Source organism: Polyodon spathula, chromosome 47 (genome assembly GCF_017654505.1).
Source record: "Polyodon spathula isolate WHYD16114869_AA chromosome 47, ASM1765450v1, whole genome shotgun sequence".
Lineage (NCBI taxonomy): Eukaryota > Metazoa > Chordata > Actinopteri > Acipenseriformes > Polyodontidae > Polyodon > Polyodon spathula.
This window is the reverse complement of record NC_054580.1, coordinates 672789-696162: the sequence shown is the minus strand read 5'-3', so window position 1 is coordinate 696162 and position 23374 is coordinate 672789. Positions and strand designations below refer to the sequence as shown.

The window sequence follows — 23374 nt, the reverse complement described above, 5'->3', positions numbered from 1 at the left end:
GACAGTCCTCCTCGTGGCCTTTAGATGGCCCGTGAGAACCTGGTTTTTGAACCTCTGCCAGCTGCTTCAAGGCCAGCCCTGGGAGATCCCACAGCGCATGCATCTCCTCAGTCAGGCAAAAGCCACACTCTGACACCCAGAACCGGGCAGACTCCAACTGTGGGTCTGGCCCCTGAATGTGACAGTCTGTCCATCCTAGGGCTCTCAGGCACAGTAGTGAGTATTCTGCAGAACGCTAGGGCTTCTTCCACAAGAGCATTTTTATTCCTGTAGTGGACTTATTTTCCAAACTGTTGCAAGGTCAGAGGCCATGATCCCATGTATTGCCCGATAGCAGTTATTTTACAGTTTCTACAAGATCTGCTAGAGGAGGGTAAATCCCTCTCTACAGTGAAAGTGGACCTAACAGCCGTATCTGCTTGCCACGTTCCCATCGACTCAGTATCCCCGGGCGCTCATATTCTAGCGACCGTTGACTGATATATGTACTGCGGCTAGCTAGACTACCCCGCTTACATTTACCAGGTTCTACCGACTTAATGTCATAGATCCCTCTATGCCTTTAATAGGCACCAGGGTCCTTGAGGTTGTTCGCTCGCACCACCAACATCTCTCGAATCTCACTCCCAGAATAGCAGTTGCAAACTAAACCGATGCCTCCGTCGCTGTAGAGAGTGCAAACTAACAACACGTAACACCCAGTTTTATCACCTAGGAATTCACTTGCATTGTTGTTTGTCTGGCCCTGCCTCCTCCACACTAGATCCAGCACCAGTAGCAGAAGCACACATCGTATGTACAGGACACTTTATTTTCATGTGCTTTAACATTGTTCCTGTACTGCTGCTGTAACAGAGCTCTGCAGAGCACAGGCTACAGTTTTATGTCCAGACAGGGCTTTGCTTATTTAGAGCTCCCAAAGATCACATTGCTAGTTATGTGAGCAAAAGCATTCTGGGCATTGAGAGGTGAATATACAGTGACAATGTCCAGTGACAACGTCTCCATATGTTGCTACAGCTGTGTAAATAACGTACTTGTAATTTTTTTTCATTGTTCTCATCCTGACAACTTTACACATAACTTTTAAGTCTATTGCAAAGTTCTTTTAGAAATGGCTGCTCTAGTTTAACTAAGTTTAACTTCTCTTTTTTTAAACTGGTGTAACCCAGTGCAAGCCCCCACAGCTGCCATTCACATGCTTTAATCCACTCCTCCTCTGAGCCACATGCCCTAGGGGTTGATTCATACATCTGTCGTAAATGAAGACCCCCTGCAATGTCAGGATGCAGACGCGTGAGAAATAGCTGTATGACTTTCTGAAAAAGATGCACGTCGCAAGAGTGTATGTGAGACGTAATTCCAACCTGTCACACAGAGTCAAAGACCTTTGACTCCGACCACAAATTAGGTTGGAGTCTGAAGTATGAATCAACCTTAACCCTACAAGCAGTCCATCTTACTTTCTTTCCTGTTCATGTTTTCCAGGTTCCAGTCCAGCAGCTAAAGTGAGTGCAGGTGATGGAGAATATCCTGACTGTGGAAAAGGTTTTACCCAGTTAGGGCATTTTAAAAAAAAAACAGAGAATTCACACAGGAGAGGAAGCGTATTGCTGCTCTGACTGTGGGAAATGTTTCAGTCACTCAGGAAACCTGAAAAAACACCAGCGAACTCACCTGACTGTGGGGAGAGAAACCGTATTGCTGCTCTGACTGTGGGAAGAGTTTCAGTCACTCAGGAAACCTGAAAACACACCAGCGAACTCACACAGGAGAGAAACCGTATCGCTGCTCTGACTGTGGGAAGAGTTTCAGTCACTCAGGAAACCTGAAAGCACACCAGCGAACTCACACAGGAGAGAAACCGTATCGCTGCTCTGACTGTGGGAAGAGTTTCAGTCACTCAGGAAAACTGAAAACACACCAGCGAACTCACACAGGAGAGAAACCGTATCACTGCTCTGACTGTGGGAAGAGTTTCAGTCACTCAGGAAACCTGAAAACAACACCAGCGAACTCACACAGGAGAGAAACCATATCACTGCTCTGACTGTGGGAAGAGTTTCAGTCACTTCCGAAACCTGAAAAAACACCAGCGAACTCACACAGGAGAGAAACCATATCAACTGCTCTGACTGTGGGAAGAGTTTCAGTCACTCAGGAAACCTGAAAATACACCAGCGAACTCACACAGGAGAGAAACCATATCGCTGCTCTGACTGTGGGAAGAGTTTCAGTCACTCAGGAAACCTGAAAGAACACCAGCGAACTCACACAGGAGAGAAACCGTATCGCTGCTCTGACTGTGGGAAGAGTTTCAGTCAGTCAGGAAACCTGAAAAAACACCAGCGAACTCACACAGGAGAGAAACCATATCATTGCTCTGACTGTGGGAAGAGTTTCAGTCACTCAGAAACCCTGAAAAAACACCAGCGAACTCACACAGGAGAGAAACCGTATCATTGCGCTGACTGTGGGAAGAGTTTCAATCACTCAGGAAACCTGAAAGAACACCAGCGAACTCACACAGGAGAGAAACCGTATCGCTGCTCTGACTGTGGGAAGAGTTTCAGTCAGTCAGGAAAACTGAAAACACACCAGCGAACTCACACAGGAGAGAAACCATATCATTGCTCTGACTGTGGGAAGAGTTTCAGTCAGTCAGGAACCCTGAAAAAACACCAGCGAACTCACACAGGAGAGAAACTGCATTGTTGCTCTGACTGTGGGAAGAGTTTCAATCACTCAGGAAACCTGAAAAAACACCAGCATATTCACAAAGGAGACAAACCCTAAAGACTATGTTCAATGCGACTTTTCACTCATGAGGAAAAACTGTTGGCTTTGCATTATGAGTCCCTGTGTAATTATTGTTTTGTGTATCACTCTTAAGAGCATGCATTTTAAATGGTTAAATTGCACTTCCACTCTCTTGCACTGTGATTGTGTTAGAAAGTGGGCGGTGACGCGGACACGTCACAAGAGGCTTCTCTGCTGTCAGTTTAACCCGGGCTGTCAATGCAGTCAGTGCCTGGGAGCGGGAATAGGCAGAAAGGAAACTATTCTTCATCTCATCTGATGGACGAGTCAGGAGAAATCAATAACTCAGTGTGGGAAATGAGTTTCAGGATTTAACATTTTAAACGTTATTAACTTGAAAATAAATAAATTGATGGGAACGAGTATCCCGACCCCGCTATTTAGCATCCCAGAGACAAGACTGCACCATCCTTACTGGGCAGCAGCCTGGAGGATTAGTCTGATCAATTCATCACAATTCTAAACTGAAGGGAAAATGATAGTGTCCCTGTAACAGGGCAAGGAGCCCTGTACATGAAGAGCGGGCGGGGCAAAGCCCTGCAGGGAAGTAAATGTGTTGTGGTTGTTTAGAACGGATGAGTTGTAATGTATTGTTTGTTTGTTTAGCACGGATGAGTGTATTGTATTTGAAACAGATGTATTTGTATATTTTCGAATGGGGTACCCCCCGCCCCTGTGCATTTGTATTATTTTTTATTTGTTTATTGTTATTGGGTATTTAAATGACGGTGAGAAGCCGTGTGTTTTTGTTTTGTTTGGCAGCGTGGATGGGGAAGATACTCTATTTAATTGGTTAATTTGTTGAAAATCAAGAGATGGTCACCAATATAAAAAGCCTCCTATTTTCCCTGTTCAATGTGGATATTTGGAGGAGGAACGTGGGTGGATGCTAGTGGAGTGTTAGAGAAAACGAAGCTGAAGTAAATATAGGATCAGTGACAGCGATTTGCTCAGCATGACCTTTATTTGTATTTTGTGTTCATGATTATTTTTGTTTAATTGTTTTATTTTGCTCAGTTGTTTTGTGTTAAACCTCTTTTGTTTTTGCATGTAAATAAAAATAGCACCATAGTGCATGTTTGCACCTAACTTACCTGAGTTTTTTCAGTTCCTGCTTCTGGCCTGACGTCACCACTAGCCATCCCTGTCACAGTCTCATGCCTGTATTATGACAAGAATGACTGAATATTGCACCACGTGTAGCTTTGCAATGTGCATTGTCCATGCTTGTATTTGTGCTGCTTTGCAGTGTGCATTGTCCATGCTTGTATTTGTGCTGCTTTGCAGTGTGCATTGTCCATGCTTGTATTTGTGCTGCTTTGCAGTGTGCATTGTCCATGCTTGTATTTGTGCTGCTTTGCAATGTGCAAATTATTGTGATTCTGAACTCTGTTGTAGATTTCAACAAAGATATTTTATTCAATACAGTTGAACAGTTGAGTATTCCATTTTCCCTAAGCACAGCTCATAACAGAATCAACAAGACAATACAATGCTGGGATTTAATATAGCTTCTCTTAGACATCAGCCCTTATTCCTTAACCTATGAGAATAAACAATTACACACTGATGCAGGTTTTACAGTCCTCCTATCAACCAATAATATCATTGACCACGTGGTTCGTTTTATTACCTGAAGTGATTGTAACATCAAAGTTGTCCACTCAGGAACAATAAAGATTAAAGGAAGGAAGCAGATAGATTTTTATCCTCAAAAATGGTATCTGAGAAAGCACTGGGTCTCCTTTTAAATTGCCATTTGGTTGCTCTTCAAAAGCTTACCCCTTCCCATCTGTCTTCCTGCTCCAGTAATTCATATTGAATTTGATAGTTCAAGTCATTCTTTGCTAAGGTAACTACTCTGCACTGAATAACTGGAATTGGAGTGACAGAGCAGGTTAATAAACTAAATGTATTGAATGAATAATGAAATCAGATCATATATGTCAGAGAGTGAGAGGTTTGTATTAAACAGACCAATTACAGTATCCTTTAAAAGGGTTCAGAAAATGTAACCTAAGAAATCATTTCAATTAACTGACAAGGACGAAAGGAAACTAAAGAAGGGCTGATTTCTTAAGTTAATGTTTTTTTTTGTATAAAGTCACTGTTTTTATTGTTTGTTCACACACTGAATGAAAGCAGTGAAGCAGCACAGTAGATCTGCACGCTGGGTAGAAGGGCATCACTGGTATGCAGAGCAGAGAAAGAGCAGCAAAAGCAACAGGACAAGCTTGCATTGCAGATATTTCAAATGAGTAATTATTCACTGTATTGAAGAAGACTGGCCCCTCCCCTTGCCCAGTACAGTCATTTTAAATGCAGTTATCTGTTTAGAAGCTCAGCACCATGGCAACAGACAAGTGCTGTTCATGTTCAGCACTGACATGAAGGTGCCGTCATCAAGGAAAGTGATGTCATAATGTCTCTGGCAGTGAATTTTCAGCTGTATCTTCATTGCAGTGATTTAGTCCTGAGAGGTAAGTTCACACAGTTTCTGTTTCTTATTTATTTATAGAGATCAAAGCACGATCAATATACATGCATTGCAATCACTATGTATATTTAAAAAAACACACAAGGGTGCAGAGTTAAGGTTGCGCAGCTATATTGCAATTTCCAAACCTTTTGAACTTTTACAACCAAACCTTAATGTTACTTTAACACAGTTTTTGCCGTTGAATTTATTTATAACACAATTAGGTTTGGTCTTTTTTATACTTAATCTTTTCAGTTGTATATGTATTAATCACTGTTTCTAATCTCATACACATGGATTGTCTTTATTCTGTATTAGATGTGTTCTACCTGTTTCTCATATTATTGTATATGTATTAATCACTGTTTCTAATCTCATACACATGGAGTCTTTATTCTGTATTGGATGTGTTCTACCTGTTTTCTCATATTATTGTATATGTATTAATCACTGTTTCTAATCTCATACACATGGATTGTCTTTATTCTGTATTAGATGTGTTCTACCTGTTTTCTCATATTATTGTATATGTATTAATCACTGTTTCTAATCTCATACACATGGATTGTCTTTATTCTGTATTAGATGTGTTCTACCTGTTTTCTCATATTATTGTATATGTATTAATCACTGTTTCTAATCTCATACACATGGATTGTCTTTATTCTGTATTAGATGTGTTCTACCTGTTTTCTCATATTATTGTATATGTATTAATCACTGTTTCTAATCTCATACACATGGATTGTCTTTATTCTGTATTAGATGTGTTCTACCTGTTTTCTCATATTATTGTATATGTATTAATCACTGTTTCTAATCTCATACACATGGATTGTCTTTATTCTGTATTAGATGTGTTCTACCTGTTTCTAATCTCATACACATGGATTGTCTTTATTCTGTATTCTATGTTTTCTCATATATTGTATATGTGTGTTTGTGGGATTTTTACTTCACATCTGATCCCTCCTCATTTCATTGTCCAATGAATTCCCATCATAAACAGTTTCATTTCCAGATCTCCATAATCTTCCAGATTATTTTTAAAATTTATGATTTCATTTTTTTATTCTAATTGCCTGTTTTTACCTATCTTACCTGAATCTGCTAAATTCTGATTTTAATGAATCATTTTTTATTGTTTTTATTAGAGATGTGCTATTTATTTATTATGTGTTGTCAGTGCAGGGCAAGAAACCGAAATAAGATCTTCATCTCTTTAGTTTCTTTACCCATGAACGATATGTTTTGATATATAATGTATTCATTCGCCCTAACTCTAACCAACACATTTTAAACAAAATCTACGTGATCTCTACTCCCTGTTTGACCAATTACAAAATAAGACATAAACGCCTGGTTATTGATTTAGATGCAACAAGAAACAACATTGCTGTGTTTAATTTATACACAAAATGGATTTGTTATGAAAACCCAGTCGTGAAGAAAATTAAAACCAATAGCAGGATTTCACATGGAGTACAGACGCGTCGCTGACAAGCGAGTGTAGAACGTAGCACTCGCTATTCCTTAATGAATGATCCCATCGTGTGGCCATTTAGTAGAACTGTTGGTTCTAATAAACTAACATTTGTTTTTATATGTGAGCACAGTTCAGTGACAAGCGGTTGCTGGTGCCCTCTGCTGTTTTTCATTGGTAGTACAGGTAGTGAAATTCAGCAATGTCTTATTATTATTATTATTATTATTATTATTATTATTATTATTATTATTATTATTATTTATTTTTTATTTATTTATTTATTATTATTATTATTAACTTACACTTGTTACAAGTTATCACAGTACAAAGTATCACATTATGAAATATCACATTACACAATATCATAATACAGATAAGAGCAGCTATGAAAGTACAATAAGATCAATTCAAGAAAGAGCAAAATAATAAAGACAGTAAATTATAAGAGCGAATTCGACTAAGAGCAGCTAAACCTGATAGTAACTATAAGAACACGTAGTAAGCATGATAAATGCATGAGAATGATTTCTAATAAGAGCAATTACACAGGACTTTATTATTTATACACAGCACTCTCCTACTTGTCCTGTAAATATTGTTTTTGCTGTATCTGAAATGTCTATTCTTGCACAGGGGTTAAAGTTAATTCGAGTAATTTCAGCTGCATTCGGATATATATAAAACAAACAGTTCTACGAAATGGCCACACGATAGCAGCATTGTGCAGCAAACGTGGAATATATATATATATATATATATATATATATATATATATATATATATATACACACACAATACAATTAAAGAGTGTTCGTTATATATATAGTATTGAGAACATAGCCGACTGTATCTTGCTTTTAACGAACACTCTTTAATTGTAATTATTTTTTTGTAAACCCTTTAGTGTTGTTAACTAATATTTTAATTTGCAAAAATCTACTGCAACGCCCAGCCTTGTCAAAAATTGAATTAAAAAAAAAAACGACAAACCTTTAAAAAGAAACTATGAATTTCAGTTTATTTTACAATTGAATTATCCAATATTTACAGCATGACTTAATAAACGAGAAAAACAATTTTAGAAGAAAAAAACGTAAACGTATGATGATTTATTAAATAACACAATATGTTTTGTTATAAATGTAAAAATATTAAAGTCAGGGCGGCGTGTTGGTGGATATCTCACCCCAGCTCTGGTCTCAGCGGCTCCAGTAAGGGAAAGGGATTCCCTGGGCGAGGCTGTCCGGTGCTCTCGGTCTCTCACTGTTCAGGGAAGCCTCGTAATACACGGATGCGCCCCGGGCATCGCACTCCCAACCCGGCCATCTCCCTCTCGACGCATCGGCGGTTTGGAAGACCCGGAGCGGACCCAGCGGCGCTCGGCGAGGGCTCCGGGGCTGTGCCGCACATCTCTGACTCGTTTTGGGTAAATGTCGCGCTCTCCTGTTTTGAAACCACACCTGGAACAGAGAGAAAGACGGAGAGAAGTAAGGCTTCAATTGTGATTTATTTACGAGGCAAATAGACGGATTGCAATGTACGCATATTGTGTTATTGTATAAATTGTAGTTTAACTGGATGGCAGCAGAAGCCACAGCTTTGCGATGAATTCAAACGCCCTACCTGTACCCGAGACTCCGCGATCCCCGTGGTCTCGGAGAGCTGGAGCCGCTTCTTGTAGTCCGGATACGGGTCTTTCTCGAAAGCGCTCCTCAGGAACTTTGTTTGCTCTTTACTAAAAACGGTCTTTTTCCTCTTGCACCTCCCTGGAACCTGCAAACCGGAGCGACTCCGGATCCTGCGCTCGGGTTCCAGAGCGTCGAGCCGGGTTCTGGGTTCGCATTCCAGTGTTCCAAACTGCATTCCGCTACCAGCGTGCTCTCTGGACTGCTCGAAGCTGTTCTATAAAGAATACAACGTTATAGATTATAGACCAGTCGACGGATAAACACTCGGGTATACAGATAAGCCCCCTCTCTTCGTGAGATTGAATGCTGGGTTTCAAACGCTCCCTCAAATGCCTATAGCTGCGGGTTTCAGCCGCACACTCACCGTTAAAGCAGAACACGTCTCCCCGCTGCTGCATCAAAAGCTCGCTGACTCCCCAAAATGCCGGATAGCTGGCGCCCAAATTGTAGTCTTCCTCCAGAGACAGAACCGTGCCCAGAAACTCCTCCATTTCCCGATCAAGATCCATTCCGTAGACCCGTCATTGCGGAACCGAACTCCTCTGATTCCAAACCGAACTATACTTCGACCGGCTGCTTCATTTCCACCGTATATATATATATATATATATATATATATATATATATATATATATATATATATATATATATATATATATATATATATACGGTATATATTTATTTCCAATATCAAACGCAGTAAATAGACGTTTAATGTCTTAAATGGTTCTTAATTTCTTTCAGTGGCTCTGATCGACAATCAAAAGCGGATTCTTTGATCAGAACAGGTCGGGGGAGGATCTGAGGTATTGTTCGATAGACCTCGGGGACTTTGAAGAGATCGAGGTGACAGGATCGCTGGCTGTCTCCCATTGTAGTGCTATTGACAGACTAGTCATTAAAGGGGAGCCGGTGACCCCAGTCTTTGAAGCGCGGCCGGGTGGATGACTAGGAAAGCTAGTCTTTATTGTCACAGCGATTACATTTGTCTTTAATAATTAAATCCTGTTTTTTTTTTTAAAGGAGAATAATAATGTAAAAATAAATAGATACATCAAGGTAAAGTTACCAAATGAAAAAATCAGAATTCCTTGGGAGATCTTAAGAGAACTCGATATATATATATATATATATATATATATATATATATATATATATATATATATATATATATATATATATATATATATATTTGTCTGTTTGTAGTTTGGTTGAATTGTTTTGCCCCACTAAAAAAAATGAATTCAACTTTAAAGAGGAGAGGAAACGCTTTGAAACGATGAATTGATAATATATCTATTTAATAACAGATATGTCACTGGAGATAGTTTGATACTAAGATACGGTGACAGTTTGATGTAAACCAGTCTCTCTATCTGTATACCGTGATGCTGCAGACAGTAAATTGGAGTGGACTTGACGTGACCCAAACCCGTTGCTACTGCAGCATCCCCTCTCCCCCTGCAGAAAGTTCACGCTGTGTGTTTCCACAGCCGAGTCGTTGACAGGGCAGCATGCTTGCCTGGGCCACATCTCCGCTATTTCTTCTCCAAATTGAGCTGCCGGAACTAGAAGGCAGATAGTCGTCATCATGTTATTGAGCAGCCAGCTCTGCTGTCCAGACTATATTATACAATGTCATATATTATATTGCATCAAAACGATAATGGCAGCGGTGGGATTCGAACCCACGCCCCTGAAGAGACTGGAGCCTTAATCCAGCGCCTTAGACGAGTTTAATGAATACAAATATAAGAGAAAACCATTTTTTTTTTAACTTTATTAACATTTAAATGAAATACACGAGAGAGAGAGAGAGAGAGAGAGAGAGAGAGAGAGAGAGAGAGAGAGAGAGAACCCCATTGTAAATGGCATTTTAAAACCATACATAATCTGGCCACCCAACCCATTTTTAATTTTTTTCATACAAGCACCTTTTTCAAAGCACACACACACACACACACACACACACACACACACACACACACACACACACACACACACACACACACACACACACACACACACACACACACACACACACAGTGTTACAATATGGTGTCTTCAAGCAATCCAGGATTTGCACATCACAGGAGAGCAGAAGGGAGTAAACTCTGTATCGATTACACACACTGAATGAGAAATCCACACACACATCATAAGCAAAATAAAAGCGTGTTATTTTTATAAGCTGTGTGTGCGTTTGTGTGTGTGTGTTTATCTGTCTGAAGTCTGTGTCGGTGTCTCTGTGCTGTGTGTGTGTGTGTGTGTGTGTGTGTGTGTGTGTGTGTGTGTGTGTGTGTGTGTGTGTGTGTCTGTCTGTCTGTCTGTCTCTGTGTCTCTGTGTGTCTCTGTCCTCTGTGTGTGCCTCTGTCTCTGTGTGACATGTATTAAAATAGACACAATGTATTTGTTTATCCTGGAATAAGAAAGAAGCGAGAGAGATAAAAAACACACACCTCCAAATGCGACCAAACTGTAAATAAAGATTGCGGGGAAAAATACACATGGCGTTAACTTTGATTTCTATTGTAAGTTCTGTGACAGCCCTCTCATAATAACACAACAACGGCAATAATACTATAACTATAATAACGACCCTCCTTTCGCTGATTGTCCCTGATCGCCAGTGATAATCAGAATGGTCTCGGAGCAGAGTTACAATCCCCGACCGAGAAGGAGCGCTTAATCACCGGCTCACTGCTCTCCATTCATCACGCTCTGCGGCTCCATTGCTGCAGTAACAGGAAAGGATACACCTCACTGGTGATAACACAGCGCCGGGCTAGAGAGGCGAGCGAGCCGGGAGAGACCTCCCGCAGCTCAGGATGACACAAAGCGTGCCAGCGCGGTTTTAATACATACTGTAAAAATCATGTTACCATTGAAGCGAGGACCACACACTGATACGACACGCTGACACAAACAGTACAAACGTGCACATGTATTGGCTCATAGAACACGGGAGCGCTGCTTTACAAAAGAATTTGCATACTGGTATCACGTAATGTCTTTATAATATATGTCTTTATAATATACAGCACTAGACCCTGATATTGATGAGATCCAGCCCTCTGAAATGTCTTTATAATATACAGCACTAGACCCTGATATTGATGAGATCCAGCCCTCTGAAATGTCTTTATAATATACAGCACTAGACCCTGATATTGATGAGACCCAGCAGCCCTGAAATGTCTTTATAATATACAGCACTAGACCCTGATATTGATGAGATCCAGCCCTCTGAAATGTCTTTATAATATACAGCACTAGACCCTGATATTGATGAGATCCAGCCCTCTGAAATGTCTTTATAATATACAGCACTAGACCCTGATATTGATGAGATCCAGCCCTCTGAAATGTCTTTATAATATACAGCACTAGACCCTGATATTGATGAGATCCAGCCCTCTGAAATGTCTTTATAATATACAGCACTAGACCCTGATATTGATGAGATCAAGATATTGGTGCGATACATTCTCTTTTTGCAGACTGCGGTTCCATAGTGTAGTGGTTATCATGTCTGTTTTACACGCAGAAGGTCCTGGGTTCGATCCGCAGTGGAACCAGCTCTTTCTTTCTTTTATTTTTATTTATTTTATCGTGTTATTTATTTATTAAAATCAGGTTACTTTGAGGATGTGAATTCGTTCCCTCTAATATTTTGAAATGAATCACCAGTGTTCCGTGGTAGAGAATAGCTGGGTTGGGATGGGTAGTTTTTCAATCAGAGGTAGCGTGGCCGAGCGGTCTAAGGCGCTGGATTAAGGCTCCAGTCTCTTCGGAGGCGTGGGTTCGAATCCCACCGCTGCCAAAGAGGTAACATTTTGAGGTTTATTTTTAATTAATGTATTTGATTAAAACACGTGCATAATATTTACACAGTTTTTTTAAAAAAAAAAGATTAAATTTAAGTCTGATTAAAATCACAATCAAAGCAATAACTCATGTTCCCCACAAGAGGGCGCCAATTTGCTATTTCAAAATAAACTAACCTTGAACTCCAGCCTGTGGAGTTTAGTAACACCGGCACTATCACACCCAATACAAGTTGTGCTTTAATCAATTCATTCATATTTAAACAAAGACGTCTGCAAATGTAGAATATTCCCGTATATCGTCAGCTTTTGTGTTTGGATTTTATTATTTATCGTACAGGAAATATTCGTCCACATTCGGAACACGCCCAGTCACACGATCTGCCTGGAGGGAAAAAACACACAGCATGCTTTCCTTATGAGGAGAAAAATAGGAACCAGACAGACATGCAGACAGACAGAGACAGGCAGACGGAGGGTGTGCTAGGCAGGCATCAAAACCCTCTTTTTCAGAAGCAGCATCAAACCCCCGAGTCTCCCCTGGTGTGCCGTACAGAGTCCTGAAACCTGGTCTCCTGAAACCGAGTTCCAAGCCACAAAGGGTTCCCTCGGTTTAACAAAAAACGATACTAATAAACTGTATGGTATAACGAAGGCGAGTCAAGCCATCTGGACTAGACTGTTCCCATAGGAACTAACCGCTCCCCAACCACTCAACTCCACTGCACTTCAATCACCGCCTCACCCCGAATCAGACAAAGAGCCGCTCCGCTCCCGGCAGACGATCAGGTGAGAGCCGCTCCGCTCCCGGCAGACGAGCAGGCGAGAGCCGCTCCGCTCCCGGCAGACGAGCAGGCGAGAGCCGCTTCGCTCCCGGCAGACGAGCAGGCGAGTGGGGGGCGGGACAGCAGAGTCGGAGAATCACACCAGATTGTTGGGGACTTGATTTGTAAATCCGCAGAGAGAGAAAGTAGATATACTGTTTTGGAACACTAGTATAGGGGGTACAGTACTGCATGTGCGCATTATACAGTATGTGCCCATTACAGTATAATCTATATAGGCTCGGTATTCCTGAACTAGATTTTATTATTATTATTGGTAGTAGTAGTAGGGCTGTTTGCTCTTGGCATGTGATGTTGAGCTAGCAATCTTATATGTAGTACCAGCAATAATAATAATAATAATAATAATAATAATAATAATAATAATAATAATAGTTAATTCCAAATCTGGAGTTTAGTTAGATTCAAATGGGATTTTATATATATATATATATATATATATATATATATATATATATATATATATATATATATATATATATAGACACACACACATGGATTGATTGAAGCCTTTGATTGATCAAAGGTTCAAGTAGAAACTGTATGAGAAGAGAACAGAATTACAAAGTAAAAGATAAGACAATATGTTTATTTAAACAGAAACCCTCTTCCGCTGCGCGCAGGGTTGGAACCCGCACTTGAATTCAAGTCAAGCATATATTAATAATTTGTAAGTGAAATAGCGTCAACGCTGCCACCTGTGGCGACTCGAGGAACTACACCCAATGAGGCTGAATTAATAGCCGGTTATTTATGGCGTATTTAGATTGTTTATAAGCAACACTTTAACCTGTGTTTCTGGGTCCTGTTGCTCCTGCAGTGTCGACTTCTCGTCCTTTTACAATCTGTCTCTTTGAGACAGCAGGGAGAATCCTAGCTGACAGGCAACGGCAATGCATAAAGCCGTTCAAATAACATTTACATCAATAGATAAATACAACGTTCTTATCTTAAGCAACCGTATGGAAAAATAATGTGTTTGTTTTTTTTTACAAAATGCAAGAACAAATGTGTCTTTTATTTCCTTTATAATAAAACATGTTTTCCTGCCTCACTGAATACAATCTTTTCCTGTAGATAACCCTGCTTCTCTCTCAGATCTCATCTGCTTGTGGATCGATTCTCTATTGCATATTTGATAATAATAATAATAATAATAATAATAATAATAATAATAATAATAATAATAATAAATAATAATAATAATAATAATGTTTGGTTTTATGAAAAATAAATACAAAAATATTCCACACAAAAAAGTAATAAAAATAAATAAATAATACAATTCTATGAAATTAAAACATAACTTGTTTTCTTGAATATATTATGCATTGGTCTTCGGATGAGACATAAAACAAGCGAGGTCCTATTGGAAGAGACTCTGCAGCAGCAGCAGCAGTTGTTGATGATGCAGAGTTCACCCCCCTGGTCTCTGGTCTACGGATAAAAGCGTCTCTGCTAAGTGACCCATTAATAACAGCCCCTGCTGGACTCTTATCCTATTACATTTTACAGTGGCATTTACTGGATAATATATTCATGATTCGATATTATATGATTATTACAATGTTACTTTTAGCACAACACCCCATCTTGTGGCTGAATTGAGAAATCCCCAGTGTTTCTGGTTGCACGGCAACGCTCTGGAGCTTGTGTTGACCACGATGGGAGCGATGGCCGCTGTTAAAACCGAATCCCCGAGTCTGGTTCTGAAGCGACCCACCGGGACCTCGAACACCGACCTACTCGAACGAATCGTTAACCGGACCACGCTGTCGACGCAGCGGGCGACGCACTGACACATACTGGGTAAATAGCAAAAATCCGTGTCGCCGGATTTAATCTCCCCTGTCCTCATTTTTTAAAATATATTTTACTCCATAGTTGTTAATAATTATAATAGCACACAATGACTTTTTACAGTTCTCAAATAAAACACGTTTTTAAAATGATATCGTTAGTTTTTCAGCACCAAAGAGAGTGAGTTACAGGCGCCAGTTACATTTCTGTACACACAAGATATTCAGTACCCGAAGTTGAAAAGTCTTCCCTGTGCTTTACCAGACCTCTCTGTGCTTTACAATGATTCCCTAAGCTTTACCAGACCTCTCTGTGCTTTACAATGCTTCCCTATGCTTTACCCTATGCTTTACCAGACCTCTCTGTGCTTTACAATGCTTCCCTATGCTTTACCAGACCTCTCTGTGCTTTACAATGCTTCCTATGCTTTACCAGCCTTCTACAATGCTTCCCTATGCTTTACCAGACCTCTGTGCTTTACAATGCTTCCCTGCTTTACCATACCTCTCCCTTTATGCTTTACAATGCCTCCCTATGCTTTATCACACCTCTCTGTCCTTTACAATGCTTCCCTATGCTTTACCACACCTCTCTGTGCTTTACAATGCTTCCCTATGCTTTACCAGACCTACCTCTCTGTGCTTTACAATGCTTCCATATGCTTTACCACACCTCTCTGTGCTTTACAATGCTTCCCTATGCTTTACCAGACCTCTCTGTGCTTTACAATGCTTCCCTATGCTTTACCAGACCTCTCTGTGCTTTACAATGCTTCCCTATGCTTTACCAGACCTCTCTGTGCTTTACAATGCTTTACCAGACCTCCTGTGCTTTACAATGCTTCCCTACCAGACCTCTCTGTGCTTTACAATGCTTCCCTATGCTTTACCAGACCTTCCCTATGATTTACCAGACCTCTCTTTACAATGCTTACAATGCTATGCTTTACCAGACCTCTCTGTTCTTTACAGTATTAAGGTGGATAAACAGCTTGTTCGGGAGGGTTGTAATTAGTTTGATGCTATCTCTGTTTCCTGTGTGTTTCCTAAACGCTCCAGTGATTGCAGATAAATTCCAGAAAACTAAGAAAAAGAAGAAGACTGCGCCCGTGTGTGGGGGCGAGCAGGAGTGAGGCGCACTCCCTGAGCACGAGGAAGAGGAGGGCTCAGAGGCAAGTGCCCTCTGCAGGCTGGAGGAGGAATTGCAGGAGCTGAGAGCCGGCGCTGAGCGGGAGAGAGAGCTTGCCATGCAACAGCAGAAACAGATACAGCCCGTCTTTCCTGTTACTGCAGTCTCAGTAAGATTTTCTTCAAGGAACCGGCTATTTAAGCTCATATCTGATACGTACAGCTCTGGCTAAAAGTTTTGCGTCACCTACAATTTTATGATTGGTACATAATTTAAAATAAATAAATAACTTTATGAACATAATTTAGATCTTTTTGATAAGGGTCTGTTTACCCTTTTTAGTTTTCTCTAACCCTCCACTAGTCTCCACCCACGTTCCTCCTCCAACTATCCACATGGAACAGGGAAAATAGCAGGCTTGTTATATTAGCGACCAAATTAACCAAATAGAGTATTTTCCTCACCCATATGCTGCCAAAGAAAACAAAAACACACGGCTTCTCACCGTCATTTAAATACCCAATAACAATAAACAAATAAAAAATAATACAAATCCACAGGGGCGGGGGGTACCCCATTCTAAAATAAACAAACACATCTGTTTCAAACACAATATACTCATCCATTCTAAACAACCACAACACATTTACCACCCTGTAGGGCTTTGCCCCGCCCCCTATATATGCACAGGGCTCCTGGCCCTGTTACGGGGACACTATCATTTTTCCTTCACTCTAGAATTGTGATGAATTGATCAGATTAATCCTCCAGGCTGCTGCCCAGTAAGGACGGTGCAGTCTTGTCTCTGGGATGCTAAACAGCGGGGTCGGGATACTCGCTCCAATCAATTTATTTATTTTCAAGTTAATAAAGATTTAAAATGTTAAATCCTGAAACTCATTTCCCACACTGAGTTATTGATTTCTCCTGACTCGTCCATCAGATGAGATGCAGAATAGTTTCCTTTCTGCCTATTCCCGCTCCCAGGCACTGACTGCCCGGGTTAAACTGACAGCAGAGAAGTCTCCCTCTTTCTAACCACCCACTTTCTAACAATCACAGTGCAAGAGAGTGGAAGTGCAATTCTACCATTTAAAATGCATGCTCTTAAGAGTGATACACAAAACAGTAATTACACAGGGACTCATAATGCAAAGCTAACATTTTTCCTCATGAGTGAAAAGTCACATTGAACATTATCTTTAGAATTTGTCTCCTTTGTGAACATGCTGGTGTTTTTTCAGGTGTTCAGACCGACAAACTCTTCCCACAGTCAGATCAGCAATACAGTTTGTCTCATGTGTGAGTTCGCTGGTGTTTTTTAAGGTTTCCTAAGTGACTGAAACTCTTCCCACAGTCAGAGCAGTGATATGGTTTCTCTCCTGTGTGAGTTCGCTGGTGTTTTTTCATGGCTACTGAGTGACTGAAACTCTTCCCACAGTCAGAGCAGCGATATGGTTTCTCTCCTGTGTGAGTTCGCTGGTGTATTTTCAGGTTTCCTGAGTGACTGAAACTCTTCCCACAGTCAGAACAGTGATATGGTTTCTCTCCTGTGTGAGTTCGCTGGTGTATTTTCAGGTTTCCTAAGCAACTGAAACTCTTCCCACAGTCAGAACAGTGATATGGTTTCTCTCCTGTGTGAATTCTGTTTTTTTTTTTTTTAAATACCCTAACTGGGTAAAACCTTTCCCACAGTCAGGATATTCTCCACCACTCGCACTCACTTTAGCTGCTGGACTGGAACCTGGAAAATATGAACAGGAAAGAAAGTAAGAGGGACTGCTTGTAGGCTTGTTGGTTCATACTTCAGACTCCAACCTAATCTGTGGTCGGAGTCGAAGGTCTCTGACTTTGTGCGACAGGTTGTAATCATATCACACACACACTCTTGCGACGTGCATCTTTTTTGGAAAGTCATACAGCCTCTTCTCGGGCATCTGCATCCTGAAATTGCAGGCGGTCTGCGCCGGACGTATCGCATTCATTTACGACAGATGTATGAATCAACCCCTAGGGCATGTGGCTCGGAGGAGGAGTGGATTAAAGCATGTGAATGGCAGCTGTGGGGGCTTGCACTGGGTTACACCAGTTTAAAAAAAGAGAAGTTAAACTTAGTTAAACTAGAGCAGCCATTTCTAAAAGAACTTTGGAATAGACTTAACCCTCTGCAGTCCAATGTCGGACCAGGTCCAACATCACTGAAAAGACGTAAAGCAGAGGTTTCTAGTCATTTCTCTGGAAAAAGCCGAGAAAACTATTCAATGGCTGCGTGAGACCGATAGGAGCCGAATGAAACCGACAAAACAAAACGAAACAAAAAAAGGTCCGTGTGAGCAATAGCCCTAGCAGCTGCACTATACAGAGACAGGCAGACATAAACAAAGGAGATAACTGCTTCCGCATCCAGCGCTCAAAGAATATCACAGACATTTGCAGAGCTTTTTGAGATGTTATGGTAATAAAATAATGACTTGGATCGCATTATTGAGGAGTCTGGTGATAAAACGAGTGATCAGAAGAGGATTTATCAGTATGCACGTCTATAAAGAGGTATGTGAAAAATACATGGGGTAGGGCTTGGCTGGAGATGCAGTACTGATGTCACTTAGAATTGCAATGCCCTTTAAACCAGTTTTACTAGAAAAAAAAAATTAAAACAGTGTATGTAAACTAAACAGCACGTGTGAAAATAAATTGGACCTGACATGCCTGACAGGCGCTGAATAGATGGACCGCTAAGGGTTAAACTTATGTGTAAAAAGTTGTCAGGATGTGAACAATGAAAAGAAATGACAGGTATGTTATTTACACAGCTGTAGCAACACATGGGGACGTTGTCACTGTATATTCACCTCCCAATGTCCAGAATGCTTTTGCTCACATAACTAGCAATGTGATCTTCGGGAGCTCTAAATAAGCAAAGCCCTGGCTGGACATAAAACTGTAGCCTGTGCTCTGCAGAGCTCTGTTACAGCAGCAGTACAGGAACAATGTTAAAGCACATGAAAATAAAGTGTCCTGTACATACGATGTGTGCTTCTGCTACTGGTGCTGGATCTAGTGTGGAGGAGGTGGGGCCAGACAAACAACAATGCAAGTGAATTCCTACATGATACAACTCTGGGGGTCAATTGAAATGAAATGAAAGCAGCGACCTAATTGGGGATGATCCTGTGGTTAGTATGGAGCTACGTACTAAACCAGTACACAATTTAATACCAATTGCAACGAACTTGGCAGCTGAAGACAGTTCCCAGCTGCGTACTAAAAATGATCTCAATTGCAACAAACCCAAAATAACTTCTGCTGCCCTCTAGAGGATACCGAGTACCAGACTAAGTTAGTCTAACCTTTTCTATAGACTATGATTTATAGTACAGTATTAAGTGGAACAAATGTGACAAACCCCAAAATGTGTTGACAGCTTTTGTAACTGAACAATTCATAATCACAAATCCATACCGTGTACCTATATTTTACATCAGAAAGACAAGTTTACTTTTATATTATTTTTTATATCAGGGATGTCATTGCAATATATTCTTGTAGCATTGGAATGAGTTTTGTGACATTATAACAATACGGAAAACGATACTCCTACTCCTAAATCACTTCCACAGTGGAAAAATGATCCAGAGCAAAATATTATAATTACAGCTGGAATGATTCATTATAAATATTGTGAAAACATTGAGAATATATTTAAAGCCGTACAGTAATTATGTATTACCTACACGAAAGGGAATTGCAATATTTAATATATGAGTAATATATTTTTAAGTTACATATAACAGGCTATATGTATACTTGTGTCAAAGTATGCTTTTAGTAGCCAGTGCTACATATTAGTAGGCTGTAGCATGCATGGGGTAGGGGTCAGGACTGGTAGGTGATGCAACACAAGAATACTGTTACACTCGTAACGAAGGGTTCGCGGCTCTACAGCGGATCGGCGCTGTAGCTGCTGTGCTGGGGACGGATTTTCAAAACATAATCTGGATCAAATGATCTGGATTTTGTAATCGAGATTCCTTTAAAATCAAAAAGAATTTCGTATTATTTGTAATGCGGATACAATTAAACCAGCAATGACATTTTCTGAAAAAAAAAAAAAAAAAAAAAACGGATCAAAACGATCCAGATAAAAGAAATCTGGAAAACGAACCCAGATTAAAAGTTTTGAAAAAGCGGCCCTTGGAGGACCCTATTTCAATCTCTGCCTGTGCAACACCTTTTTATTAATTAAATAAAAAATATATATATATATATATATATATATATATATATAGGGTATATATATATATATATATATATATAAAAATATATATATATACCCTAAGTTTAAAACTTAAGCATATACGTAAAAAAAAAAAAAAACCCCACACCTTTATGAAAAACCACACTTAAATTAAATCGTTTGTACCAATAGCTCCGAGTTTGAGCCGCGGCCCTCTTCACTTCCTGTTTGGGAGCACACCAAAACAAACCACAATCCTTAGCGCCGTACTAAAGCTATTGTTATTGTTCTGCTTGTTTTTTCGTTGCAATTGGTATTAAACTTTAGTATGTGTTGCACTATGTGTGCTGAATCGTATTAAAACATTGGATCCCCATGGTACAGCCTTTAAAATTTTTGAAATATTGAGCGCCTGAGCATGTTCTTTGTTTTAATGGAAAGTTACTGATTGCTGTTTCTTAAGGGAGAATGAGCAGACAGACCTGAGGGACATCTCGCTACCGCCATCTAGTGTTGGTGGTGTGAGCGAACAACCTCAAGGACCCTGGTACCTATTAAAGGCATAGAGGGATCTACATTAAGTCGGTAGAACCTGGTAAATATATGCGGGGTAGTCCAGCTAGTCACAGTACATATATCGGTCAACGGTCACCAGAATATGAGTGCCCGGGGATACTGAGTTGATGGGAACATGACAAGCAGATACGGCTGCTAGGTACACTTTCAATGTAGAGAGGGATTTACCTGCCTCTAGCAGAAACTGTAAAATAACTGCTATAGGGCAATACAGGGGATCATGGCCTCTGGCCATGCACCAGTTTTGAAAATATGTCCACTACAGGAATAAAAACGCTCTTGAGGAAGAAGCCCTAGCATTCTGCAGAGTACTCACTACTGCATCCGAGAGCCCTAGGATGGACAGACTGTCACGTTCAGGGACCAGACTCACAGTTGGAGTCTGCTCGGTTCTGGGTGTCAGAGTGTGGCTTTTGCCTGACTGAGGAGATCCATGCGCAGTGGGATCTCCCAGGGCTGGCCTTGCAGCAGCTGGCAGAGGTTCGAAAACCAGGTTCCCCTGGGCCATCTGGGGGCCACCAGGAGGACTGTCGTCTTCCGGTCTCTCCTGACCTTCGAGGAAGGCAGGGAGCAGCGGTATAGGTGGGAAAGTGCTAAAGGCGCTATGGATAGGTTAGAGATTTGGATTCTAGCACTGTTTGAATAATTAGGCTGTATAACATTTCTGTAATAATGCAATCAATGCTCTCTCCCTCTAATTAAAACAGACCCTTATCGTACCCCAATCCTATCGTGTTTTCATATTGCTTCACTGTTTTTATACATTTATTTATATATAGGGCTTCATTTGGTCATTTAATTAATTTGTTTCTGTCAAACGTCTTAATGGGATTTTAAATCAGCCAATCCTTCATTTTTCATTTATAAGAAGAACCTACAAACAAGATAACAGTACAGGAGAAGTATTTTATGCTGGACACACTATTACAATCGTTATACTGTTTACATTAATAAAGATGAGGCGGTTCTGCTGTGCAATGAAAAACACTAACGTTTGAAAAGCCATTTAGTTGTTTCACAGAAAATCAGCATGTTTCTCACTGTGATTAGATACACGATTGGCTGAAGAGGATCAACTGCATTTAAGAACAGTAGAAAAGCCAAAGTAAACACAGAAAATCAAAAGATAGTTTATAGACATATATGCGGTAATTTATAGAAAAACTAGTTATTTAAAAAATAAGTTATAGCACTCTCTCAATGTTTTTATTTTAATGTTTAAACTATATATTGTCAAAAGTTTAAACGTTTAATTTAATTAAATCTAGCACCCCTAATTACGTTACACATGTACAATAATATCCATCTATTTTAACACTGAACGTTTCTAATGTTATATACAGTACTTTAGTTCTTCTCCCCCTTGGTATAATCTGGTAGGGGTGCCAGTGTGAAAGGGGCTTATATCTGTATCTTAAGCTCACCAGTAGTGAGTCCGATCTTGAACTGGCTGGAGTGGTACAGGCAAAACAAATAGCTAGTAATGTAACCTACATGCTCCCTCTCAACCACAGTGTAGATATCACGCAATCTAGAATGACAAATATCACAGCTACTGGGAGTCACTCACCTGCTAGACTACATTCTGATTGTGCATGCATGTCTTCATTTCCACCTCCATGTGTGCTGTTGGGAGAGCCTTCCTCTCCAGCGCCTTGCTGTCTCACACAGATTCTCTCCAGCATCACGCTACATTCCCTCAGGCGTACAGACTCCAGCTCAGGGATGTTCGGTTTTAAGTCCTCGGATTCTTCCTTCCCTGGTTCCATTTGGTCAAACTCTACTTCAGGGGGCTCCCATTTAATACGGACAATTTCCAGCACCTCCTCTTGTTTAACAGGAAGGGGTTCTTCTGTCTGAGTGATTTCCAATTCATTGCGCGCAGCTTTAAACTCACAGACCTCTGACTGACTGCTGTCACATTGCATCTCACAGAGCTCCTGTTTAATGGGGAGGGAAGCCAGCCCAAAGAACTCCACTCTAAAGGGGAGAAGTTCAGGTTCAGGGAACTCCTCTTTAATCTGGACAGATTCCATCTCCACACTGTCCATGGCAGCACATGAGATTCTGGTTAGAAGCTGATGAAAAAGAAACCATGTATTTATTTATTTATAGTACTATTAAGGCTATTCAAGGGACCGACAAAATCTGGCCTTAATAACGGGACTGGCTTTACTATTGAAGGGAAATAGAATCTCATAGAATACCAGAATATTTTATCTGTCTAATCTGAAGAATGATGGATGAAAGTTGGTTGAAAAGTTACAATAGTTCTTTTTTCATTAAATAAGTATGTTGAGTATTTTGTCCTCTGACCTTAAAAAATGTAGATTTGTTTACAAAACATGATCTGTGATACAATGGTCCTTTATCAAACACTGCATATTTTTAAAGCTATTATCTAATCCCTCATCAAGACAAACAAATTTCTAGCGAACTTGCAAAATTTCTCAACAATATGCGAATCTTACCATAAAAAACAGGCTTC

General features: G+C 40.2%; 2 protein-coding genes and 3 non-coding genes across 5 annotated transcripts in view; 3 read left to right on the top strand and 2 right to left on the bottom strand.

Moving 5' to 3' along the window:
- Positions 1–7907: 7907 nt before the first annotated feature.
- LOC121306344 (homeobox protein siamois-like) lies at positions 7908–9043 on the bottom strand. Its single transcript, XM_041238102.1, has 2 exons — positions 8409–9043; positions 7908–8245 (listed from the first exon to the last, which is right to left on the bottom strand). Exons 1-2 carry the CDS (start codon positions 8646–8648, stop codon positions 7985–7987), a joined length of 501 nt encoding a protein of 166 aa, XP_041094036.1. The 5' UTR covers positions 8649–9043; the 3' UTR covers positions 7908–7984.
- A 2065-nt stretch (positions 9044–11108) lies between these two features.
- LOC121306400 lies at positions 11109–11243 on the bottom strand. The gene has a single exon (XR_005948219.1). It is a non-coding gene; the product is annotated as a U8 small nucleolar RNA (small nucleolar RNA).
- Positions 11244–11978: 735 nt separating this feature from the next.
- trnav-uac lies at positions 11979–12051 on the top strand. The gene has a single exon. It is a non-coding gene; the product is annotated as a tRNA-Val (tRNA).
- A 163-nt stretch (positions 12052–12214) lies between these two features.
- On the top strand, positions 12215–12296 carry trnal-aag. The gene has a single exon. It is a non-coding gene; the product is annotated as a tRNA-Leu (tRNA).
- A 10537-nt stretch (positions 12297–22833) lies between these two features.
- The window catches only part of LOC121306268 (cytolytic toxin-alpha-like), a 2759-nt gene continuing 2218 nt past the window's right edge, over positions 22834–23374 (top strand). Inside the window, exon 1 of the mRNA XM_041238009.1 lies at positions 22834–22956. Within this exon, the coding sequence (XP_041093943.1) occupies positions 22834–22956 (123 nt within the window). The remainder of the gene's footprint in view (positions 22957–23374) is intronic.